Source organism: Talpa europaea, assembly GCF_964194135.1.
Source record: "Talpa europaea genome assembly, chromosome: 13".
Classification (NCBI taxonomy): domain Eukaryota; kingdom Metazoa; phylum Chordata; class Mammalia; order Eulipotyphla; family Talpidae; genus Talpa; species Talpa europaea.
The window spans coordinates 70,028,281-70,055,460 of record NC_140080.1 but is presented as its reverse complement, the minus strand read 5'-3'; the positions used below and the strand labels follow the sequence as shown (position 1 = coordinate 70,055,460).

Genomic DNA, 27,180 nt, shown 5'->3' with positions numbered 1-27,180 from the left:
CCAGAGCCAGAGCGGGGAGCAGAACAGGCAGAAGGACCGAAGTACACTGCTGAGGGGAGCAGCGGGTGGCAGGAGAGGTCTGTGGGACCCTCGCTGGTGGCTGGGGAGCAGCCGGGGATCGAACTGGCGCTGCAGAGGCTGCGGGCAGCTTTGCAACCCAGCGCTCAACCGCTGCTCCACCGGGGAGGCCCTAAGCTACCATAATTTATTGTGGGCTAGGTTTTGTTACAGAAAAAAAAATGTTTTTCTAATACAGGGGTGTGTTTTCAATCTTGACTATTATGTCACATAAACACCAGTGCTTGTGAATCTTTCTGAAAGGTAGATTCCAACTTTGATTAGGATAAACTAGGCTTGGGCCCTGTGCATGTGGCCTTACCCTGGTTCTTGTATGCATGAATAAATAAATCTTTAAAAAAAAAAAGATAAACTAGGCTTAACTGTGTTAGCATTTTTCACCTTGGAACACCACCAACTGTTATATTTATTGTCAGGAAGGAAAACTCAGCAAACACATATAGTAATTGCATTTAATGCTTCTGATCAAGATAGCCACATTTTTTTAAAAAAACAATTTAAGCAGTGCACTCAAAATATGATTGTTTTTCTTGAGCTTAGTTTTACCTAGTTTGTGGAGAAGGTAGTATCTTTTCTCATTCTAAAATGTATGAATCTTGTAAGGTACTATTATAAGGCAACGTGATTCACTATGTAATGTCTATTCACTCTTTAAGACGCAGCCCAGATGTCATATCCTTTTGCAGGAAACTCCTCTCATTGGCCTGCATGCCCAGAACAGGATCCTGCCCCGACCAGGCATATATTCCTATCACTACACTGATGTTTAGGTCTCTTTAAAAGTCCATCTACACAACTAAATGGACAACTTTAAGGAGGGGATCACATCTTATTCATCATCACCCTATCTCTGGTACCTTACACAGTGATGAACATGTGGGAGGGATTTATTGTAAGTTTACTAAATAAGAGGTAATGAGTGGTGCACTGAGGAGCAACTGGATAGGTATGAAGGCTCTATTTTCACCAATGAGTGGACCATCACTCTTTCCCAAGGTCAGTGTGACTATGCCATGATTCTGGATGTGGGGTAAGGATGAAGGCTGGAAAAACAAACAAACAAATAACAACAACTACAACAAATCAGGAAGAGGAAAAGGAGATGCCCACAAATAAGAGAGGGCTTGATCACACAGCAGGAGGAATGGGTTATGGCCTGTAGGTTGCTGCACCCAGAAAGGGCCCTTTATAATGATGGGTACAGGGGTGCCAATTTCACTATGAGTCTTATCTTGCCCTCTTCCTTCCTTCCTCTCTTCCTTCCTACCTTCCTTCTTTTCTTTTTCTTTCTTCTCATTTATTTTTGTTTTGTTCATCTTTCTAAAATGTCCTATCTCTGTTGAAAGGAACTTAAAGAAGGCTCTGCCTGGCAAAGTTCTAAGGGAAGAGAATTTCCATTCCTCAGGGGCTCCTGGGGCAAATCACAGTTCACAACAACATCTGCCACAGTAGACATATGCCCAGGTATGAGCAATCGGAAACCCCCATCCTAAGTTCCACAACCCCAGCAATCACTAACACCCATTAGGAGAGCCCAGAAAAAGCCACTGCTGATATCAACCACCTGGCAGACATGTACCCAGGTAGGAACTGCAGGAACACTCCAGCTACCAGCTCTGGTAGCCCCCAATGCCCTGGGAGGAGCAACTGGATGTCCCAGCTACCTTCAGGCCAACTAATGTTTTTTCTCCCTTCTCATCCTGCCCCAAACTGTAGTTCTGTTTCTAGCTTGTGGGGCTGAAGAACAAGCTATAGATGACAACTTGAGGAACGGCTGCACAGTGCCCATCTCCATAGTCATGATGAGCTTAATCATGGAAGCCTGGGGCTGAGGACAATCTTTCCCTGGTTTCACCTGAGACTCTGGGATATAGAAGTGAACATGACTGGTTTCTATGTTCACCCCATGACTAACCTCCATGTCAAGTATTCAACAACCATGTTCACATGTTCAGGAGAATGTTATGGTTTTCCTTTTTTTACTCATCCAGTATTAATTAGAAATTGAGAGCAGTTATTAATTTTTATAATAGTCAGTTTTCAAAAAAGAAAATAATAAATTCATATACATGAACTATGAAGCAATATTTTTTCCAGGAGAAAATGGATGTAGCAGTATGATGAAAACATTAGGGACTATAAATCTGCTCACTATAATTAGTGAACTAGCTTGCTACTTATATTTTAAAGTTTGGGAAGAAATTAAATCAGGTTCCTTTGTTTTGTTAAGTATTGTTGTCTCTTGCTATTTTCTAATGTAGGTAAATGCAGCCAATACACTAGCACAAAAAATAATTTTGTAGTTTCAGAAAGAAACTTCAATGTTTTCTAGGAGCTTGTAAACACTTTTCTATGCTTGAAATGCAAATATAAATAGGATTTAATGTTTGATATTTTATAAAGTTCTTGTAAAATATTTTGCTGCATTGTATTTATAGAATCAAGATTAGTGGAAAGAAGCAAAACCTCTATCTAGAGTTAAATCATTCCAATGGCAGGATCATATACACATTCAGAAGCTCATCCATTTCAATACTTTAGCAGTTGAGAAAAATTAAGCCCTCAGAATTGCATGGGAATAGTCTCTCTCCCATTTATGTATCATAATACTCTTTACTGTTGTATAAACATATTTTTATCAGCATTTACTGGAAAACCTAGCTTTAATAAATTAGCGAAGTAACAAAGGTAAACTAGGGGATTCAAGAGAGTAATTAATGCAAACAACTGGCATACTTACAGTTACATTTCTTTTGAACAAACCTAAGCTTGCATGCTGTTCTGTAGGTGGAGAGTCGGATGCGATCCAAATCTTGAGCCCCTGGGGGGGACAAAGTAGACATATGGTATGCCATGTGTGTGTAAGGAATTTATAATGTTTATAAATAAAACAACTATAGAAATAAGCCATGCACTTAATTTGATTTTTATTTCTATTGGAATATAACTACAACTTTTAAATTTCAAAAGGTTTGTCCCACATTCTTCAGGTTTTAGGGGAAGAGAGCACATCTATCCAACATGGGAAATCAGGTTATCAACCACATTCACAGCCAAGGAGCACAACCTCAGCCTTGTGGTGTCTGCCACTCCTGAGAACAATCTGCTCAGGCTGTGACTGAAACAGCTAAATCTGACACTAATATCATCAAATAATCATTTAAAACACACTGTGACTAGTCTTTAGGACATGACTATGAGGTGAGCACATGCTGCTGAATGTTGGCCATCTTTTCTGCACAACCTTAGGCTAACTGCTTTTAGTGGTCTCGATTTTCTCATCTTGAAGATGAGGATGATGACACTGCTACTAATTTCATACGATTGTTGTAAGGATAAATGAATGAGTATTCCTGAAGCACTGAGAACACTGCCTGATACACTAAGTGCTATGCTGGCATTCACTGTTACTGCTAGCATCTAGCTCGCCATTCTTCCTGCTGACCTCAGAGAGGAGACAGCTTTCTACATACTCCTGCTACTCTTATTTACGCTGTGGCTTCCAGTTCCTCCCTAACATAGAGGAGCGGTTCTCCATATTCTTGGGATGCTTTCTTTTCCACTCACCCCAACATAGGATGGGCGGTGGGGGAGGGGCGGGGGGGAATCTAGCAGTCCGGACAGCATGGCTCCTCATGTCCACAGCACCAGGTCTGGATATTCTGCTCAGAATCCAAGCCTTACTGGAGGCTTTTCCTTTCCTACATACCCAACAGTATTTCTCCCTGCTCTCTACATCAGAACCTTTGAGACTCAGACTAGTCTCACAATCCTTTGTAGATGGGCTGCTTGCTACAGCACACCTGAATTCTTGGTGACCCTTTCACCCTCCTTTGAATAGGCTCACTTCCAGACTGGGTCTAGAACATAGGAGACTTTCAACAAATGTCTGCTCTCTGCTTCTAAATATTTCACTTTTTTCAATCCCACGTTTATGGTTCACAACAGATATAAAGGCATGGAAGTATATTTTGATGTGTTAAACTTTTTCTGTACCAGTCTGTGCTACATAAGTACTTCAGAACATAATAATTCGGGTAACAAGTAAATGAAGTGGCCAGAACTTAATCACAGGAGGTGGCCATTTAAGTGCTTTCTTAATGAAACTTGGGATGAGTTAGCAAGTATTCCTCACTAAAACACTTAGGCATTTCCTCTACTCAAATTATCTCATTTTTCATTTTTAAAATTTTATTTATTTATTTTATTGAGGTAACATTGGTTTACGTAGTTGTTTGTGTCTTTGAAATACAGCATCTCCCCTTTCAGGTGTCATTACCATACTGCACCGGCCACCAAAGACTCAGTCTATCCACCACAGTCTAATGTGCTTTCCCTACCTTGTTCTCTACCCTTTCTCTTCCCCTCCCCTTCTGGTAGCTTTAGATCTATAGTAAGCTCTAGAGTTTGCTGTTAGTTTCGCTTTATCTAACCCTTTGTATTGTATTGTCAGTATGCCATCCAAAGTGACACCATCCAGGGTTTAGGTGCTTGTCTGTTGCCTTCTGACTTATTTCTGCTTAGCATAATCCCTTCCAGGGCCAAGCGAGACCTTTAGAATTTTTAAAAAAGAATATTATCAATACTCCTAGTACTCTGTTTTTATGAGGCAGATTGTTAAACATTCATCCTTATGAGAGTTTATTAATTGACAAACAAGCTCATTGGTATTCAGCACTTAAAGAATTAAAAGGGTAGGGGTTTACACTCATCTAACCCAGAATATTCCTGAAAAATGCTCTCAAGAAGAGGACATCTAGCCAATGGCCATGTGGGATTACTACCAAAGACAGGGAAGATCACAACAGTGAAAATAAGTGGACCGTAATCAGTAAAACTTAATCTGTCATTTCCTAGTTGTGTGAACCTTAACACAATTTTTTATTTGAGGTTAATTTCCTCATGTTTAAAAAGGGGACAACAACATCAACATTAGTGCCTAGTAATTTCTATGGCAGGTACACAGTGTGTGAGGCATATCTGATGGATCCCCTTAAAGGCTTCCCGTGCTTTTCTGAGCAACAATAAATGACATTAGCAGCCACAGAACAGCATGATAATTTTTTTTATTTGAGCTTTAATTTGCCTCCTTGACACTTCAATCCATTCGATCTCTTTTTCCTTCTGGAGCCATACAAACTTTTCTTCCTGCCACTTGATAATTTATTTCTCAAACATTGGGAAGCAGCTCTCAGTATTTTTATTAGCATCTCTATATTATTACTACTTGATGATGATGTGTAAAAGTCCCCATCAGCACAGAGTTTAAAATTCAGCTAGGGAGGTAGCATCCTTTGACATTTTCAGGTTGGAAACTTCAACTCCACAGTCATTTCTAGCACAGAGTCTACCAGACGGTGTTCCATACATGGAAAGTTGCTTTCATGATTCTCATTATTTGTTAGATATGGCTTTTTGACCCTTAATCATCATGCTGTTCTATGGCTGGCTAATGTCTTCTTACAAAGTGATAGAGTGGTGAGTTAAATGCCACAGCTATTGCTGCACCTGTACAGAATATATAGAAACAATTATTACTACCTTATAAGGATACTTACTGATGTGTTTTAAAATGTTTAAGTAGTTCATCCTTCAGAATTTTATTAAACCTATGGTTCATTAAAAAGTTAGTTTTAAAAAATCATGTGTACTATATTTTAAGTCACTTTTTTTCTAGTTTCTATTTAAATGCTTATTTGGGGGGCTGTAGGTAGCACTTCATATTTACCTGGCTTGTTTCTTTTAATTTTTAACTCATGCTTTTAAGCTTTTTGATACCTTAAAAAAATTTGAGGTTGGCACTGGCATCTCAAAAGGCTTTCCCTGTTCATGTCCTGTGTAATTCTGAGAGGCTCAAGTGGGAAATGAACTCTTTAGGATATCTCAACCCAGAGACAGACTATCAGAAATGCCTGGATGTTAAGTCTGCCTTTCCCCTTGGATGAGGAAGTATTTTTATTGATGCTGAGTCTGGCTCAACAATCAGAAGTCTCAGATTTCTTGTATGACCTTTTTTTAAATTTTTTTAAAAAAGACGTATTTATATATTAATACAAGCACTGGGTACAGTCAGAAGCACAGAAGGGTGAGAGGATTCACAGAGACAGAGCGGGGAACAGAACAGGCAGACTGACGAAGTATACTGCTGAGGGGAGCAGCGGGCGGCAGGAGAGGTCTGCGCGCCATGTGGGACCCTTGCTGGGGACCGGGGATAGAACCAGCACTGCAGAGGCTGCATGCAGCTTCGCAGCCCAGAGCTCAACTGCTGCACCACCAGGGGAAGGCACGGTATGACCTTTTTAAAGGAAGAAAAAGGTGCACCTATCCAGTACACAGTAAAGAGAGCCACAAAGATGAAACTAAGGGACAAGAGCACACAGGCAGCTCCCCCTTGTCCTATCACAATGTAGACTTAATTGACCCTCTGTTTTGTTTAAAGATGAAGAAGGGGTCTGGGAAGTTGTATCAGTGCTCATTATTTGTGTTAGTTCTTCCCAGCTGATGATGTAAGCCCTGAGTATTAAAAATGATTTGGTGGGTTATAAAATTTAGTCTTTCAGATATAGCAGCAAACTACCCCACCAAGACAATGTAAGTGGCAGTTGCAGGATCCATAACCCATAAGGGCTTTTGAGTCCAAAAAAACTGAGCTGAACCGTGCTGCAAAGACTCTTGTTTGGTTTATCATCTTGTTTAAAATAAGTTTACTTGTCTCTGCCCAAATAAGCCATGAACTTAATTTAAGTTTTATATGTTTGATCTCTTCATGAAAGTCTATAAATTTATAGCCTACTTTGGGAGCAGTTGCATGTCTTCTGTGTCCAAGTCATTGTATAAAATCAAGGGCCTGAAGATGGCTACGAACAGTCTTCCAGTCTACTATTAGAGGTTGTCCTCTAAGTTGATTGATGTGTTACTTATCTCTCCAGACATAGTCATAACACTACCCATAAATCAACCTAATTGTATGGTGATCCAGCCTGTATTTTTCCAACACATGTACAATCTAGGAGACATTGTCAGTATCTTGTTGAAATTAAAGATCATTTTTATCCTGTGATATTTTCCTGAGCTAACAGTCTCATAACCTTATTAAAAAGAGAAATTAGCTGATTTAATTCCTTCATAAAAAGGTGGAATTGAATAAATGAATAAGAAAATGAATTCATTAGAGCAGTACTTGTTATTAACATGTTGAAATGTTTAAGGTTGCTATTTTTTGTTTATGTTCTGAAAAAAATACATTTTTATCATGAAATCTACATCAAATTCATACACTGGACTCTCAAGAATTCATATTTTTTCCTTTTTGATAATGAGTATAGCATTTCCCCATCTATTTTTGGGAATGTCTTTATTTTCTCAAAATATCTCAAAACCTTAAATATCAATTATTATTTTATAACTGGGATATAGTTCTTTAAAATGTAAGATAATATATTTTAAATAATGCCATCTAAATAATAGATTCATTCAGCTATCTGATCAACTAAGCAATCAACCAACCCTACCTAATTTCTGACCTTAGCTTCATTACTCTCTGAATATTTTCATACAATTCATATGTACTTTGCTTTTTTTGATAACTTACTATGAAATCTTTATATAACCATTTAGATTCTTAAATATATTATTCATTTAAAAATCATTCAATATTTACAGAATAAAGTTGGAGCCTATGACCCTGTGTCTGAACTGTTTCCTATGTGTGATGATTGACTAGATGCCAGTGTGAGTGTTTATGAAAGAAGAGACAGAGACAGAAAGGAGAGAGAGAGAGAGAGAAGAGTAAAGGAGTTTGGGGGTCACAGATGATGCTCAGATTTCTACCATAGACAACTCAATGTTCAATGGAATGGGATGTCCCTCATGAGCTAAGGAACAAATAGGGAGGAACAGATTTGTAGGTGAGTAAAGATGAAGAGTCCAATTTTGGACTCTTTTGTGGGATATACAAATGTAGATGTACAGTGGCAGTTAGATATACTGTTATGAAATTCTTGACTGAAGCTATGCTACATCTCAGGAATTATCAACAACATATAAAATGTGGCAATGTATCTGTGCTAGTTCAAGACCAGTAGTATTTTCTTAAGAGGAGACTGTGCACAGGTAGGGTTATTCCACATTCTAGGTGACAAAATGAGGGGCACAATTGGGACTAGGAAATTCCTTCCCAATCCTGAACAGGGCCCAGCTCTTTGCAACTGTTCAAGGACTATGAGTCTTTGTACATATAGAAGGCAGTAGCCTTAACAGGGTTTTTTTTTGATAGGTTCTATTAATGAACTTAATGCTGAATCACTTCAAGCTGCTTTATCAGTAGAAACCTAACAGTGAGGAGGCAAGACTGGAAGGGACACTGAGATTTTATGCTGATTAGTCTAAATATGGGAGATACTTGGGGGGATTCCTTGAACACTGGAGACCCATGCAATAAAAGTGGAGCTTTGAGAGAAAGACAAACTGTAAATGGAGAGAATTTTTCAGGAATAAAATTTTAGTAAAATCTGACTTCAGAGGATCTGGAGAGGGGAAAGAGAGAGAGAGAGAGAGAGAGAGAGAGAGAGAGAGAGAGAGAGAGAGAGAGAGAGAGAGAGAAAGAAGAAGAAGAAGAAGAAGAAGAAGAAGAAGAAGAAGAAGAAGAAGAAGAAGAGGAAGAAGAAGAGGAAGAAGAAGAGGAAGAAGAGGAAGAAGAAGAGGAAGAGGAAGAAGAGGAAGAGGAAGAGGAAGAAGGGAGAAGGAGAAGAGAAAAAGGAGAGGAGAGGAGAGGAGAGAAGAGAAGAGAGGAGAGGAGGAAACCAGACAAGGTGTTGATATAATAGAGAATGTCCGGAAAGGTGATCCAGGGTGTTAACACCTTAAAGAGACTGAAAAAGAAGCAAGTGTGAATAGTCACATTTAACTAGTCTTTATGGTAGTAGGATCATTCATGAGTTTTTCTGAAATTGAGCTTTCCTAAAATTCATAGTGTGTTTTGCAAAACCATGCTCTTAATTTCATTCCAGCGATGCAAATGCTGACTGAAGTCAACATTCTGAAGGGCTGTCTGCCTTCAAATGGTTCAGCAGCATTGGCTGAGAACCTATATTTGCCTCCCTTTGATTTCAGGTTCCTCCTCTGCTTAGAGGCTCATAGTATCATTCTCTTTTCTCCCCAAGGCCTTCCTTAGCTTATTAGGCAATCTCCCCTGTTTTGAAAGTGCTTTCAATAACTTTTCTCTTATAAAAACCTACCTATTCTGGGCCTTGTAGGCTTTTAAGCCAACATTGATTCAGCATCTAAGGTGAATGGATTTGAAGGTGAAGGTTCAGGATCTATCCTCAGGGAGGAGTTCATGACAATGAGAGACATGGACATGCTCACAGTAAATGTTATATAAGGCTCTGGATATAGAAATGTGCTCTGGATATAGAAAAACAGAGACGAGGGAGAGGTTAATACTAAGAACAAACAATTTATTCTGTGAAAAGTCAGTCTGATAAACTTATTTGAGCTGATAACTTATTCGATGGCTGAAAAGGCCAAGGAGAGAATGACATTTACATTTAGCTAGTCTTTTATGGCTTTAATCTACGATATTATATAAACTGGTATTTAAGGCATTATATTGATGAAAATTTTTTGGTTAAAAGGGACTTTTTCATTAAAGTAGGTGGTCATCCTACCTGTCTACCTACCTATGGCTAATCTTTTTTGCTAATTTTGTGTCCGTGTTAGTGTTCTACTTTTAGTTTCTTTTCTTCTTTTTTTTCCTGTTTGTTTCTGCTTCGGGTGCTTATGGTAATGAGCTCAGAATAGGTGTTTAACTTGTTGCAATCACCTGAATTCACCAAAACCTCCTATCAATTGTTCTTCTTATCAATTGTTTTGTTATATTCTCTGTTCTTTTGCCTTAGTAAATCTAAGATAGCCCCAATGTAACCCTCAGTTTGATTAAACCTTAGGTTCCTTGCTCACTTTAGGTCTCAGATTTCCCTTTTCTTAAAGCATTTATGTTAGAAAACTTTCTATCGTATAGTACTTTTTTGGTTTCTTTAGATGTACATTTCCCTTCTTGCCAGGGATCTTTTTCAAGAGTCTTGGAACTGTTCCTTTGAATTCTTGAAGAAGATCTCCCAGTCTCTGTGAGAGGGCAGGGACCTAATTTCCCAACTGTTGGCTAACACGGGCAGACCAATTTCCTCACTAACACCTTCCAGCTCTTCTGCACTAGCCCACCATAGTATTAAAATCTATCTTGCTTTTTATTTGGGAGTTTAGTTCAATCTTTCTCTTTTGTAGTAGTCTTTCAAAAAGTTATTATTTATTTATGCATGCAAGCACTGGGATGTAGGCCAGAGGTATGTGTGGGGGAGGGGGCAGGGAGTGAGAGGATTCATCAGAGACAGTGGGGAGTAGAACAGGTGGGACCAGCAGATGAGACAGGAGAGGTCTCCTGTGCCATGTGGATTAGCTCCCTGGCAGAGGATCAAACTCATGTCACAGTGGCTGGCAATAGCTTGATAGCACTGAGACTTAACTCCTGTACCACCAGGAGTAGGCCCCTCTTTAGTAGTAGTCTTAATTAAAGTCTTCCTTGTCTTCCTGACTCTTTCACACACATTTTTTGACAAGTACTATGTCTAAAACAAATCATCTTTTTGGTACCTTCTTTTGTTGCTTCTTGAAAAAAAATTTCTAGGTAATATTTAGCTGATCAGATTTACAAGTTCTTGCTTCTTTTTTAGCCTCTCTCTAGATAGCCCAGATTTCTAGGAGATGCTACTTCCAAGATTTGAAGTCAGTCTTTCCTTATAATGTTTCATTGCCTTTTTTTTTTGGCATTCAGCTGATGAAGCTGAGGTTACCCTATCCTTTTCAACTATCAACACATTCTCAGTGAGATTACCTTTCCGTTTTGTGCCACAGTCTACCTATCAAAATCAATTCTTCCCTTTAAAACTAGACAATTGTTTCATCCTGCAGAATACCACTTACTGTGGACACCACCTACCTAGTGTTGGTCCAAACATGATGCTTATTTATGGATTGTTAAGGCCAGATGTGTTTACCTGCTTTGGTCAACATCCAAGTCTCTTATTTAGCATACTTAAGCAAGAAAGGTATATATTTATTACGAGAACCCATAAAATGATTTAATAAAGCACATGCTATTCTGAGAAGTTCCTCTGAAAGGACAAAGTTACATTTGGGAAATGAATGTTCAGTTTTCCTAAGTTTCTCTCATTTGAAAAATTTAAAGATAAGTTTCTTTGGCTAAAAATGATGTTGCTACTTCTTGAAACTGGACAACTTTAATGCATTTAATTTCATGCCTTTGTGTGATGGGGAACTGTACCAAGTGCAGAAAGGGGCTAAGATAATATACTTATAGATAAATAGCTATTTACAAAAACATTAACTAAGCAAACTTTCATAACTCTTACAGTGTGTTTTGGTGGGTACAGTCTTTAATAGAACAATAATAAAATCAGAGATTTACTTCAAGATTCTTTTTTTAAATGTTAAATACCAGTATTCCTTTTCTTTGACAAAACTCTGGCCCATGATATATATGGTCTTTTCCTTCTAAGGGTCTATGATATGGGAGGATACTGGAGTGGCTTTAGATTCTACTTAGAAGAGCAGGCAGTAATAGGTTAACTGCTCTGTGAGATTTGCATCAAGGGTCACAATTCCAGGTGTTCAGCCATGCCAGAAGTGGAAGTAAAGTGTCAAACATGGCCTAGGAAATTGGAAGTTGTGGGTAAAACCCACCAGATGCTTTAGACATGCCCCTAAAAGTAGAAAAAGCAAGGAGCATGATTGAGATTCTTCACATTAATTTTAATTTTCTTTCCTCTTTGTTGGTTCTAATACTGTCTTTGTGCCTTCAGATTACTGTGAGATGATAAAGGAAAATATGAATCTTATTATCTGGGATTTTTCTTTATCTTATTCTTGCCAATCAGTTCCAATCTTCAGTAGAAACCTAATTTTATCTACTGCCTTCTAGGGGAAAAAAAGGCTTACAGCTCATTTCTGTTCATCCTTATTTCTTATGCAAGGAAGGTGAGATAAAAAGACAATAAGAAAAATTGTACTTTTCCCTAATAACATTTAATTTGATATGTGTGTTTCTCTACTAGTGTCAAGTTCTTCTTCCTTATGAATAAAAAAATGGTCTATATGGGAGACAATACTGACCAATTACTTATAAGTCAACCATATATTTACATAAACCAATAACCTTTACTTAATGAAGTCAGTAAACATAGTCTTGGTTTGGTTTTCCTTGGACAGCATGTCACCTCCAAGCTCTTTTCAACTCTCATTTTTTATTTTTTAAAACTTTTTAGAAACTGGGTTGTAGGATTTCTACATGAAATCCAAAAGACAGCTTATGGTTTGATATAGTAACATATTTGATTCCTCTTTCCCAAGTGACCATAGGATATTATTTTGCCAGTAAGATATTCAATGTTTCATTTCACAAATTTTATCCATTACCTCCAGTGTTCCAGACACTGTAATAGTGCAAGGAAATGAACATATAAAAATGCAGTCTTACAACAAATTATAATAATTCCTGGAAGAATTTAACTCTTAATAGGAGACCAAATGCCTAAAAGTACTTTATGAAAGTAATTTGATTTTTAAGGGAAAGTACATTTGCCATAGGATTATGTGGTTATTTCCAACTTTTCTATGAGTATTCAATGGAAGCTGTTCCTTAAAAATTCCATACTTACTCATCTCTGCAAACAGCTGTCTTCTTTCTGCCATGGTATTTCCTCTTTTCCCACTATCTTCAATCATTCTATGAGACAAAATGGTTACAATCGGTATTATCCTCTCACCAATGGGGCAAAAGTCCATTTCTATGTAAACACACTTGCTGAAGTTATACCACATACAGAAAAGCCATTTAAAATTGAATTTTTAAGTAGAGTTTTATATGCACTAGCTTAAATTGCTGTACATACATTTCCATGTAAAGATGTAGTTGATGGAGGGGGCATAGAATTCTTATTTTCTAATATAAAAATAACTACAATAACAGATGACCTTGTGTTATAACAGAATACAACCATCTTCCATTTATTAGTGATTCATTTCACATATAGTTTTTCTTTCAACTTTGGGAATACCTATAAAGACTACAGAGCATATATTATGGGGCCCATTCAATAAATTATGAGGTAGAAAGTCTCATGGACTGAACTAGTGCATGGCATAGACACCTGAATTCCAGGAAGCTTTCCATCACACTCTGCTGCATGTTGCCCCCTGTACATCTGAATCCTCAATTTAGAAGCAGGTCATTTTCTAAATGCTCATTTCTAATTTGAGTGTTTGGAAACTACAACAGCTTTTCTAGACATAATAATTTTATGCAAGGTGGTTAGGGTCACATCTTTCTGCTTAACCATACTATTATCTGAAGTGAAACTATTAAAAAAATACTATGAAAATGCCCTCAGTTAAACAGTGTATAAAAATAGATGTAAGAAATTAACATTGACCTAGGGACAGAGAAAATAATGAGAAAGTAAATGGAAATGTTTAGTCAGATAGAAGGCTCTGGGCTAAATATTGGGTTTATAGGCTGATGGATTTAATTTTATTATATCTAGTTAAACTTTGAAAAACTAAAGCTTCTTTAGCAAACATACACACATATGCACACACATCTATATAGTGCTTTCATTCTCAGGCAAGGTACACTTAAGACAAAGCTATCTTTTTGACTATCTTTCAATGGACCTTACTCTTTCTCAAATATGAGTCTTTGTCCATGCTGTTCATTTATTTTATTCATCTGGATTGCCCTCTCCTAGGCATAGCTAACTTGCAGTTATCTTCTAGTACCAGTTTAGGTTTATCTTCCTCTGAATGCTTCCCTAACTGTGAGGAAAGGCTAGGTTATCTTTCCTCTGAACCTCTGTATATCACTATGCTTTTTTCTCAATGTTGACCATTCACAACAAATCTTTGCTGAGTGTTTTCTATACTCCAAGCACCATACTAAGCTCAGGTTATACAACAGTGATCAAATCACTGATCCTGCTCCCAAGGGGCTTACACTTTAGTGGGGGGGGGGGGAGACACAAAAGCTTAATACAAGTGATTATAGCCACAGAATTGCAAGGATGGATAAATGTGAGAAAGGTTGTTTGCCTGGGGGTACATTTGTAGAAGACTGCTCAACAGGTAATTGGACTGTGTACAAAATGACTTGCCGGAGCATAAAAGGAAAATAATGGTGTTGAAAACCAATGTAATGTAGGTCAAACTGATCAAATGGCCTCACTTAAAGATTATTGGCCTATTGCCAGGAAGAGAAAGATGGAAATAGACAGCCTTGTTTTACAGAGTTAAGGAAGAGTGTTTTTCCACTCACAATGGACAATAACATATCAGGGTCAGGTCTAAATAAAAACTGGTAAGGAATAGAGTTATTAATGAAGTTTACTTTTTGATAGTAATTCACTGTGGAACACAATCAAATACCTTGTTTTATTAAGATTTTGAATATGTAATATATTTGATATATAAAGATTTAGAGAAAAACACCCCCTTACTCATTCATATAACCCCATCTTCTTTACTCTAGAGGAAGTGGATAGATAATAATCTGACATTCACAAAGTAGTCTGGACATAACTTTCGATTTTTATTTCAAGAGCGCAGAAGCACAGTTGAAGCAATAGAGAGAAAGGGGGTAAAACTAGGGATATATTCCTGTATCTCTCTATATATGGAAACAGATAAAAAGAACCATTAAAAATAAATCACAAAAGGACGCCAAGCTGGAAAGCTCTGATTGAAAATGTCAGGAAGGCAAAAACTGGCTTCTGAACTTGCAGTGTTCACTGTCTATACTACTCACTTGTGACATCTTTTTCTGGTTAATTTTTTGTGTGTCTGTCTGTGAGGGCCAAAACCTTTTAGAGGGCCAAAACCTCAAAAATTTAAATTCTTCATAGTGCCTAGCAAAATCCAATCAATAAATGTTATGTTCAGTTAGTATTTATTGAGCAAATGAATGAAGCAGAAAAAAAAAAAAAAAAGAGAGAAGAAAAGTAAGTCCCAGGTTTTCTTCCCATGAAATGGACTTTCAATTATATTTTCCAAAACTGACTCAAAGAAGAGTGGAATTCACATTGCACTAGTTTCACAGATTAATTATTTGAACAGAGAAACTAATTTATAACCAGAACCATGCATTTTAAAGCAAAATCTTTTGAAATAGAAGTTGAAATAGAGGCACAATACAATGATGTTACATTTTGATCTATTGATCATCATTCTTGATTAATTAACTCATAAAGAAACATCATTAGCTACACAATAAGCATTAATTCTCACTTCTAAGTGAAATGTGTACTTTTTGAGGAAAAGAAAAAAACTCAATAGTGTGAAATAATAGAAAGTATGGAATATAATTAGAAGTACAAAAGAAAAATAACACACTTCTGATTTCATCCCCAGAGTTTCCTGGGAAGGAGTACTCTTAAATAAAAATTGAGGCTACTTATTTATTATCCACTGATTATAGCCATAATAGCAAAAAAAAAAAAAGGAGGACATATTAGTTTACAGTTTCCACTGATTCAATAGAGAGACTCATGAACAAAGAAAGATCATGAATCAAATAGGCAAGAGAAAGCACTGTGAGTGCCTCAGTTTCCAATTTAAATCATCAGCGGGACTTGACATACTAAAGCTTGACTACATTCTCTTTGCTTAAAAAGAAAGAAGAGTAAAACTTTCATAGGAGAGGAAGAAGGGCTTTTATAGAGCAATTTTACTTTTGATATGGCCAAGAAGACATGTTTTCCATGCGTTTCAGTGTATTGACAGTTGCCCAAAATTGTATGGACAAGGGGGAAATAACCCACCTACCATTATACTCATGTCACAAGGTGAATGACTCACCAACAGGTCTAATTTGGTGAGTTTCTGTTGCCTCTATATGTGGATAAGATGCTTACAATCTTAGCTTTTACTAGAAGATTACATAAATATCTAAAGAGAAAAAATAACTAGCATCCATCAATAAGTGATGAAGCCTGTCATGTGTTCATCTGTTTCCTTGACTAGAGATCAAAAGCACATATTATACAGGGTGTTTTTTGTACTCACTTATGAGAATCAATCCATTCATTCATTTACTTAAGAAATATTTATAAAGGAGTTACAATTTGTCAGACACTCTGCTAGTTTCTCAAAATCCTAAGTTTACTAAGACACAATCTTTGCCTGAGAACCTTACAGTCTAGAAGGGGAAACAAATTATTCTAACAATTTGCAATTTGGTGTAATATGTGCAATAATGAAGCTGGTACTGTTAGAAATAGCAGTTCATTTCTAAGAAAACTTGAGAATTCAAAGAATCTGGAGCGGAGTAATTTATCAGATAGAACAGAGTAGAGGAAGGGCAACTAAAGTTGGAGAAAATCATAAAAAAAATACAAAACACAGAGTGTTAAATAGGGTAAATGATGCACTTGGGAACTGGGAATATTTCAGTATTGCTGAGCACAAATGTGAGTGAAGATACTGGAGAGGTGAACAGGCATCAGGTCTAGAATGTCTTATTTGTCATGTCTAGACAATACAGAGCTTTGCTATAGGAGACCACGTGTCATCCAAGGTTTGAGTAGGGAAAGGATATCTATGCAGATTGAGGCTTTGGAAAGATCGTTCCAACAAGTTGAGTGGGAGAAAGTTTGGGTAGGTGGAAAGGTGGAGAGGGAGGACATATTTGTAGTGCCAGCAAGCACAGGGCAGGTTTTCTATTGATTTAGGCAGATGGATAAAGGAGTCTTGGGACCCTCAGTAACTTTTACAGGCTTTTATGCTCTTTCTCCACCAATTGTTATGGGGCAAGCCCGCAGGCTGGCAAGGTAGGGAGGATGGGTGGCTGGCAGGACCCCCAGCCCCCAGCGAATCTTTACTCTTTCTCTTTGGACTCTCTGGCATTCTCTTGTGGTTTCTTGCTCTTGCAGCCATTGCTTGCCCTCGAGTAGCTGTTCCGTAGCAGCCATTTTTTGTCTCTGAGTGACACTGCCCTTATAGCCTCAGCCTTTAGACTCAGGTGTGCACACTTATGCATGCCCACAACGTACTCCAGGTATCCACCATCAGGCATGCATGCCCCACGCCCACACTCTCAAGAGCCTTCTGCATTCAAGGCTGTGGGTGATAGCCACACAGGCTATGGCATAAAAGCCTCACCAATTTCACTTACCCTACGATGATTAAAGAAAGAGTCCATTTGGCTGGGTTCTTTGGTGATTCACAAGTGAGAATATTTTGTGTTAGGCTAAGGGAATGATGCGAGAACGTTTTAGGATACATTCAATAGACTTGGTGATTGGCAGGTCACATGGAATGGCAGAGAAGAGGAACTCAGCTCTTGCTTTCTACAGCATTTCTCATATACTAGGAAACAATCTTCTGCCCTCTTGGCAACAATGAATTTGTAGGAGGTGAGTACACCAAGTTACCCTTCTTCCAGTACAGTCATCAAAAGAGGGCTGGGAAATTGGACAGAAAGTCTTCAACTCTTTGTCCCTACATGGGGAAGGATGAGACAACAGACTAGAACAGTTTGGGAACCAACTAGAATGAACCCAAATACAATGCAGAGAGTGTTAGAAGAAATGTGAATTGCATTTTGGCATAGTGATAATCAGTTCACATTAATATATTGCACCTTTGCGTTACCTCCTTCACCATCATCCTTAATCCAACACCACCCATATTAAGCACACATTTCTAATACATGTGATATGTAAGAAGTCTTTCTTTTCTTTTCTTTTTTTTTGTGGGACCCTTGCCAGCGGCCGGGGAACCAACAGGTGCTGCAGAGGCTGTGGGCAGCCTGGCAGCCCAGCGCTCAACCGCTGTGCCACCAGGGGAAGCCCAGATATGTAAGAAGTCTTAAAGGCAAAAGCTTAAACTAACATATCTTACTCTCTGAACTCTCTGAAGATTAGAAAATGCTTTTCTCTGTAACCCTGTGAAGATGTTGAGAGATATTACTATTCTTAAATTATAGCTGAAGAACTTGAAACTCAGGCAGGTGTAGCTGCCTCCCCAAAACATAAAGTACTTTCTAATAGATTGGGAAATTTAATCCATTTTTTTAACTTTTTATTTTTAAATTTCTACTTTAGTATGTATTCTAATTGCCAGTTTTCCTATTGTTCAATACAAATTAAGATTTTCTGAAATTGGTGAACTGAAGACACTTTGATAGAACTTAGAGATTAACGGGTCAAAAGGAGAATAGAAAAGAAAGGTCCACACCAATCTCATATTTTACTGAGGAATTCCTTTGTGTGGTACTTCTTCTTCTTTTTTTTTAAGATTTATTTTTATTTATTTATTTATACAAGCACTGGGTACAGTCAGAAGCACGGGAGGGTGAGAGAATTCACCAGAGCCAGAGCGGGGAGCAGAGCAGGCAGAAGGACTGAAGTACACTGCTGTGGGGAGCAGCGGGTGGCAGGAGAGGTCTGCACCCCATGCGGGACCCTCCTCCAGTGGCTGGGGAGCAGCCAGGGATCGAACCGGCTCAGCAGAGGCTGCGGGCAGCTTCGCAATCCGGCGCTCAACCGCTGCGCCACCGAGGAGGCCCTGTGTGGTACTTCTTAATGGAATCCTCCTAGTTGAAAACACTGGTATACTGGAAATAATTATGGATTAAAATAACTTCCAGCATACAGATTTATGTAAACACAGACACATATGAACATACAAACTCATACACTGATTCACATGCTCAGAATTTAATCCCCACGCCAACAATATTTTTTAGAAGGTCTGGCTCTGTTTTGCTTCTGCTCCTTGTTAGCAGACACTTAAGACTTTCAGACTTTGTGTTTTAGATAGTGAGACTCTTCCCATACTTTATTTTTCTCCATTTTACTCTAGGTAGATGACAAGAAGAGGCTGGGTTCAGCAATCACCAACTGCTGCAATCCTGGAGTTAATAATTGCAGTGAAGGCCATTTTGAGCTCCTCTCCTCCTTTCATTGATTTATTGGTGGCATATAAGTGCCTGTTTCCATTTCTGTTAATGAAAGAGGCCTCTGATATGACTTCTTCAGATTTACATTCTAGTCCTAATCTTTGGCAGTACAATAAAAAAAGTATTCAGAGCTCTTTCCTGAGGCAGAGTATAATTGCATTTGTGTTGACTTTCCAGTCCTTTATCTAGATGAGCCCATGAATGTAGGAATATGCTGTTACTAACGTAAATGCATAATGGGTTTCTGACTTTGTCTTTTATTTTGAATATCATCCTCTGCTCTTGGAACTTGGGTCCAGTTTTAGAGGGGTTGGGGTGTGAGCTCACTATTTTATTTTATTTTATTTATTTATTTATTTATTTTTTTATTGGAAATATTTTTTTTATTCATTTTTTTTTATAAATTTTATTGTTATATTCCCCATACAATTGCAGCCCCCCATTCTGACCCCAATCCCTCCCCTCCCGCCCCCGCCCCCCTAAAAGTGTCTCTGGTTCATAGTTTTTTGTTGATTTTGATTTTCACTTTCTTATAGTTATTCATTTTCCTGGTCCCTTATTTAAGTTTTCTAGATTCCTGCTATGAGTGAGACCATCCGGTATTTTTCTTTTTCTTTTTGGCTTATTTCGCTGAGCATGATCCCTTCCAGCGCCATCCATGTTGCAGCAAATTGCATGTGTTTATCTTTTTTGAATGCTGAGTAATATTCCATGGTATATATGTACCACATCTTCTTGATCCAGTCATCTATTTTTGGGCATTTGGGTTGTTTCCAAAGCTTAGCTATTGTAAACAGTGCTGCTATAAACATAGGGGTGCAGGTGTTCTTTGGAATTGATGTTTCTGTGTCCTTTGGGTAAATACCTAGGAGTGGAATTGCTGGATCATATGGAAGCTCTATGTTTAGTAGGTCCAGAAATCTCCACACAGCTTTCCACAGTGGTTGGACCAGTTTGCACTCCCACCAACAGTGCAGAAGAGTTCCTTTTTCTCCACACCCTCGCCAACATTTGTTGTTGCTAGTTTTTTTAATATGTGCCATTCTCACTGGTGTAAGATGGTATCTCATGGTAGTTTTGATTTGCATTTCCCTGATGACAAGTGATGTTGAACATTTTTTCATATGCCTGTTGGCCATTTGCATTTCCTCTTCAGAGAAGTTTCTTTTAAGCTCTTCTGCCCATTTTTTGACTGGATTATTTTCTTTGTTGTTGTTGAGTCTCATCAGCTCTTTGCAGATTTTTGTGATCAGTCCTTTATCATTAGTGTTGGGTGCAAAAATGTTCTCCCAGTTGGTGGGGTTTCTCTTTGTTTTTGTTATTGTCTCTTTTGCTGTGCAAAAGGTGAGCTCACTATTTTAATGCCATAAACAGCCCAATGGGTTATCAGGGATTTGATTGTGGCTGGAAAATATCCAGTTTTGCAGGTCTCAGACATGGCCCATTCACACCAGCATGGAAACCAAAATGCAAATACCTGAATCTGTTGAATCTGGGGCTGGAGCTGAGCATTTGTATTTTTTAAAAGTACTGTGGTGTTCCTGATAAACAGCCATGTTTGAGTTGGAAATATGATGCTAGTTGAGTTATGATGCTAGTTGAACATATTTGCACAACATTAAGTTGGAATTCTTATGGTGTTTTGTAAAATGTTTCTTTAGCTTGTAAGGCTCACTTGAACATGTACTTTGAGCCAAGGGAGAAAATAATTAATTCTTTGGGGACTGTAAATATACATGCATTTTTATGGGTACCTAATGAGGCAAACTTGAAAAAATAGAAAATGCCACTACAAAGTGTGAAGACCATTTTTATTCTGGAAAGAACTACTCTCAATGGTACTTTCAAGTCAGGAAGGAACCTGCTGTTCTGGGGTAAGAGTGTACATGATGTTAAAAGACATTTGGTTTTGTTTGGTTTTTATTTGATTTGGCTTTGTACAAGGCGAGGGTGCCTGTTCTATAGCAGCTGGGATCACACTCACCTCCCCTTACTATTGGTAAGGGTTTACAGATGGCAACACAAGGCAGGGATCAACTCGGGATGGGTAAAAGGAATCTTTTAGTAGGAAGATGATCAAAATTCAGACTCTGTTATGTGTAGTTCAAAGTGATTAGACTGTCCCTGAAGGAATGCAGAGCCCTGCTAAGAACTTGATCAAAAGGATCTCAGGGAAGTCTATGGGGGTTCTACCAGCAGAAGGGGGTCTTCTCCAATGCTGCCTCTAACACTGCACTAGGAACTAAGATTTTTCAGAGAATGATGTTTTATCCAGTATGATGTGCCTTTGCAACAAAGGTTGTGTGTGTGTGTGTGTGTGTGTGTGTGTACACATCTGTATTTCTCAAGAGCAACCATATTACATGTATAGGCCCATTTGGTTGTGACCCTAACACTGGAGAGTCTTCCATGCTGTCCTATTGGGATTGTTAAATTCTTAATCTCTGGAGTATTATGAAGGCAGGTATTAGCAAATGACTACCTGCAGATCATTTGGAACTTCCCCCATTTGGTGTAAACACAGGTTTGTTTCTTCTTTCTACATATCTGATGAAAAAACATAAATAAAAAATCCTCACCACCCCCCTACCATAGTGAAAAGTTTGACAATTTTCATTATGTTCAAAATTCCAATTTTTTTTTAAGATTTATTTATTTATTTATGCAAGCATCGGTACAGTCAGAGCGTGGGAGGGTGAGAGGATTCACCAGAGCCAGAAAGCGGGGAGCAGAATAGGCAGACTGACAAAGTACATTGCTGAGGGGAGCAGTGGGAGAGACAGGAGAGGTCTGCATGCCATGTGGGATCCTTACTGGTGGCTGACAATTGAAAGGGTGGACAGCTTTGCAGCTCAGCGCTCAACTGCTGTGCCACCGGGGAAGCCCTGACAATCCCTAATTATTTGAGTCCTATTTATTTCATTGTTGTGGTATTATACCATATACATGCACACATCTTTATAAATGTAACATATTTTAGAAAACTTTAAAGATTACCATAGCAAGTGTTTTTCAAGAGATTGAGTTAAATTTAGTTTCACAATAAGGATTTCTCAATAAAGAGCTGATGAAGCAGAACAATCCTGTCATATCTATAATTTATTTTAAGGTTTAGACTCTTCTGATGATTTGAAAGAAAGGCATGAACTCTTCTCTTACCAAAAATGTTCCTTACCAAAATGTACTCAAATTAAGGATGTCTAGTTCCTTGCCTTGACTGGTGCAGAGGAAGAAAGCCAGGATTCAGTGACTGTCAAAGGTGGCTTCATCTTTTAGGAAGCCAATAACAGCAGGAGCATCTACAGAACAACCACCTGGGGACAGGGCGAGACTAGTGGTGGCCTCCTCAGGTAAGACAGACAGGGAAGACATCAAGGTGGAGCAGAGATTATGGGAGAAGTCAGTGATGCTAGAAACCAGAGCACCTGGATGTACAAAATCAGTATTCTGTGCAAGGCAGAAACTCACATTTGGGAAATCCAAAATGATTTGGGACATTGGATTACTTCTGTCACTTGAAATCATTCAAATGCATCTTTTTTTTTTTTTGACTGGGGCTGCTGATTTGAGAAGTAGAGGGAGAAAGAAATAGCATCTCTTTTGTCTAGCTTTAATGTTGAGAAAAAAAGAGAAACAAAATATTTTTTTTTTTTTTTTTTGACCTGGACTGAATTGTCTGCACTTGTAAGAGTGTAATTTCTATGAGGGGAACTGAGAAAAAGAGAGGAGAATGAAAGTGTAGGAAGAGCAATGAGCATCAAGATGTGGGTTAGGGAGGCTGATGTCTTTAGGATTTCTATTATTTTTAGGGTGAGGAAATGGTAAATTTGGAGAGGGGAGAAAGGAGGAGGTAGGGAAGTATTCTGTTTTCTGTAATAGGACAAGAAATTTTGACTTTTTGTGGGAAAAGAAAAATAGGAATACTAATAATGATAATAATTATAATGATAATCACCACAGCACTATTGAAACCAATTAACATTTTACACAAAAAGGCTACCATGTACTATGTAGAAATTTTCTCATTGTTCTCTTACAAGGACACTTCATGTTGCTATTATTATTCCCATTTTGCTGATGTGGAAACCAAACTTCAGAGAGATTAAGTATTTGCCCAAGTGTTCAATTTAGGGTTTAAAACCAGACATGTCTAAGTACAGAGCCCCCTGGGCTACTTAACAAAGACCAAACACACGGTCCTTTTTTCCCCCTTAGTATAGTGGCAGGGTGACATTGTCCATACACACACACCCAGAAATGGGCTAACACACAACTTCAAATGTAATTAGTAGAAGCCAGAGGGGAACTGGGCACAATGGATTAAGGGTTGCACAATGTCACAATTTTGTTAATTTTGCTAAGGAAAGAGAGCTGAGTTATGATATCCATGTGCTCTAGCTCTCTCCCACCGCTCTTGTTCTCATTATATCCCTCTTTCTGATTCTACCCTTCCTTTTTCTTTCCATAACACTGTTCCCTTTTTTGTTTTCTTCATCTATGCATAGCAGGGAATACAACTCAAACTGATAAAATAGACAATTCTTTACTAGAGGAAGACCAAGCAAATATAGTGGGAAAAGAAAAATGAAAGTTATATGATGAATAAGTCTTAGAAACTAGTGCATACATGGTGCTGAGTTAATAATATTGTGTTTTAAGGTGGAAATATGCTAATAGAGTAGATTTTAATGTTTTCTTTTCTTTTTTTAAAGATTTATTTATTTATGCATACAAGAACTGGGGTACAGGCCAGAGGTGTGGGGAGTGAGAGGATTACCAGAGACAGTGGGGAGCAGAACAGGTGGATTGACTGAAATATACTGCTGAGGGATGCTGTGGGCGAGTCAGGAGATGTTTGCTGTGCCATGTGCATCACCTCCCTGGCTGGGGATAGAACTTATGCTGCAATGGCTACGGGTAACTTCATAGACTGCATCTTAACCCCTTGTGCCACCATGGAGGCCCCTGACTTTAATGTTTTCATATAAAAAAGATTATTACATGAAGTGATGGATGTGTTAATTAACTTGATGTGTGAATCATTTCACAATGTATAGGTATATCAGGTTGCTGCTTTGCACACTTTAAATATATTACAATTTTGTTAATTACATCCCTATAAAGCTGGTAAAAAAGAAAGAAAAAATGCATTTGTGTCCCTAAAAATGTCAATTTCCCTAGGAGAATCAGAAAGTTCACCTTAGTATAATTTAGTTACTTTTAAAAAAATTCCTGGACTAAGATAAACACAGTAAGAAGATGGAGATTTTGATTGATTGGGAAAAAGAAATTATAATGAACCTTTTCAGAGAGGTCACATTTGGATAATGTGCCCCAAAGGTCACATGAGGAAATTGTCTTTTGAGATAAAGAAACGGTGGTTAAAGAGTAGAGTTGGGCTAAGATAGTAGATGGAAAACATCAATATAGCCATTACTATTGATATGTACTTATGGATTCAGAACCACTATCAAAGCATGACACAGGTTCCTAGTGCAATCCATGAAGGGTATGAAAAAATGGCAGGGAATGTCTATTAAATATATTCTTTAAATCCTTCCCTTCCTACAAATTCTTCTATGTCCCTACAGATTTATTTGTACCAGAAAAATATATATTTTTTAAAAGATTTTATTTTTTATTTATTTATACAAGCGTGGGAGGGTGAGAGAATTCACCAGAGCCAGAGTGGGGAGCAGAGCAGGCAGAAGGACCAAAGTACACTGTTGAGGGGAGCAGCGGGCGGCAGGAGAGGTCTGCGCGCTATGTGGGACCCTCCTCCGGTGGCCGGGGAGCAACCGGGGATCGAACTGGCGCTGCATAGGCTGTGGGCTGCGCTCAAACGCTGCGCCACTGGGGAGGCCCCAGAAAAATAATTTTAAAGGCTAAATCTCAAGAATTCTAGATTGCAGAAGGAGCTATTTGTTCTCATTTAAAAAAAAAAGAACTTAAGGAAACCTACACTTAAAAGCTTTCCAATCTAGTTTAATGTGTCAGTGAAACATGGAATAGAGGCTAACTCATAAGGAAATAATAAATTAATTAATAGCATGCTATTTTATCCTTTCCTCACTCAAATTCTCTCAATGGAGAATATCTCAGACTAATACAAAATGACTTAGAGAACAGCAAAGGCATTGTGGGGACACTGATGATTGCTATCCAATAATAGCACAGCCAAGGATATGGGGTTAATGAATTCACATGCCAAAATTAAATAGGCCACATGGAAAAGAAACAGGCAGAGTGTAAGAGCAGCCAAAAGTTATGGCTGCAAGATACCCAGTGAACAATGGTCTTTTCCCTGAAAGGGTGACTGGAATGACAGGAGTATAGAATGGAAAGAAAAGAAACAGAGGCAGCCCTTATTTCTTGCCTTGAGATCTGTTTCTATGAATTATAAGGCTTTTAGTTATGTTCCTTCCATTGAAGAGAATTTTGTCTTAAATTAAGGAATGATTGGAAGAAATCTCTGGTTCTTGTGAGAGCCATGGCTCTTAGTTGGTGCTTGCCAAGAATTTGAGTGCGGAAGAATAAGGAGTAGGCGCCTTCTTTTCCAGTCTTGAATCATACAAGCCCTCAGAAGCATCTTGAGGCAGAGGGATGAATGCCTGGGCTAATGTAGCAGGAAGGGGCTATGGAATTCATTCATTCATTGAATATAATAATGATAATGGTCAATGTTTATTAAAAGCTTACCATCTGTAGGTAGTCTCTGAACTGAGAATTTTATATGACTTATTCTACTTATTTCTTATCCTAACTCTGAGATAAATAATGCTGTACTATCCTGTTTTATAGGTGAGAAAACTAAGGCTAACAAGGTATAGAGTAATGGCACACATTCTAATCTCATGAATTTGTGAATATTACCATCCATGAAAAAATAAATTTACAGATGTAATTAAATAAAGGATCCGGAGATGGGGAGATTATCCTGGATTATCTGGTTGGGCCCAATATAATGATAACAGCTTTCATAAAGGATAGAGAGCAACTTTGAAGGTAGAGGGAAGTTCCACAAACTGAGGAATGTAGGTGGCCTCTAGAAACTGGAAAATGCAAACAAAAGGATTGTCTTTTAGAGTTTCCAGAAGGAAAGCAACACTGCCAACACCCAGATTTCAGCATAGTCAGACTCAGTTTGGATTTCTGGACATCTAGAACTATATGTATTTGCATTGTTTCAAGGCACAAAATTTGTTATAACTTATTATAGCACTAATAGGAAACTAAATATAGTTAAGAAAGGTTAAGAAACTTTCACAAGATCACAGGATTAAGAAGTCTCTCCAGGGTTTATATACCTAACCATCATGCTGTACTATCTCTCAATTCTTCCTTAGACTTGATTTATACTCATCAAATATAAATAACATTTATACATTTACTGAGACCTAGTATGCTAATTCCTAATTTTTGTGATTTTATTTAATCCTCAGATCTGGCGATGTATCCCCATCTTACGGATGAGAAAAATGAAGTTTTGAGATTTTAAAAAAGAGCTGAAATTTAAATCTAAGTAAGACTTAGATTTAAGTCCAAACTTTAAATCTGTTCTTATACCCAAAGACATTTGATCGCCATTTATTGACCACATGCTAAATGCCATCATAATGTACAAGCTCAAATTTGAGTACTTTGTTCCTCATTAATTCCTGAGCGCATTCAGGTGGCCCATACAGGAGTAACTGTATCAACTATGCTAGAGGAATAGCCCATCTCAGAGAGTTAGATTTAGAACCCTTGTACACAAAGTTACCACTGACTCAAGTCCTTTCAAGGTGCTTCCCTGATTAGAATTACCTAGGCTATACTCTAATCCCATCTATAGCAATATATTTGATTAGCTTTAATTAATTAATATGGTTAAATCCTAATAGAGGTATATAAGTAAAGAATAGTTTCAGATTATTAAAGTAAAAGACGATAATAGAAGAATCATTGGAACCCCAATCTACCAAATATGAAAAAAATCATCAAGTTGAGTAATAATATCCTGTCTATAAGAGATATATTTTGAAACAGACTGGCTAGCTAACCAAAGCATGTGGATATAAGGTATATGTTACTGG

The 27,180-nt window shown here is 37.9% G+C and overlaps 1 protein-coding gene across 11 annotated transcripts in view; it reads right to left on the bottom strand.

The window, feature by feature from the left end:
• Positions 1-12,879, bottom strand: part of DTNA (dystrobrevin alpha) — a gene marked incomplete at both ends in the record, with an annotated part of 118,948 nt that extends 106,069 nt beyond the window's left edge. For all 11 annotated transcript variants that reach the window (XM_084252313.1, XM_084252316.1, XM_084252317.1 and 8 more), the window contains 2 exons: positions 2,819-2,899; positions 12,813-12,879. In XM_084252313.1, coding sequence (XP_084108439.1) covers positions 2,819-2,899; positions 12,813-12,879 — 148 coding nt within the window. The remainder of the gene's footprint in view (positions 1-2,818; positions 2,900-12,812) is intronic.
• Between the last annotated feature and the right edge of the window lie 14,301 nt (positions 12,880-27,180).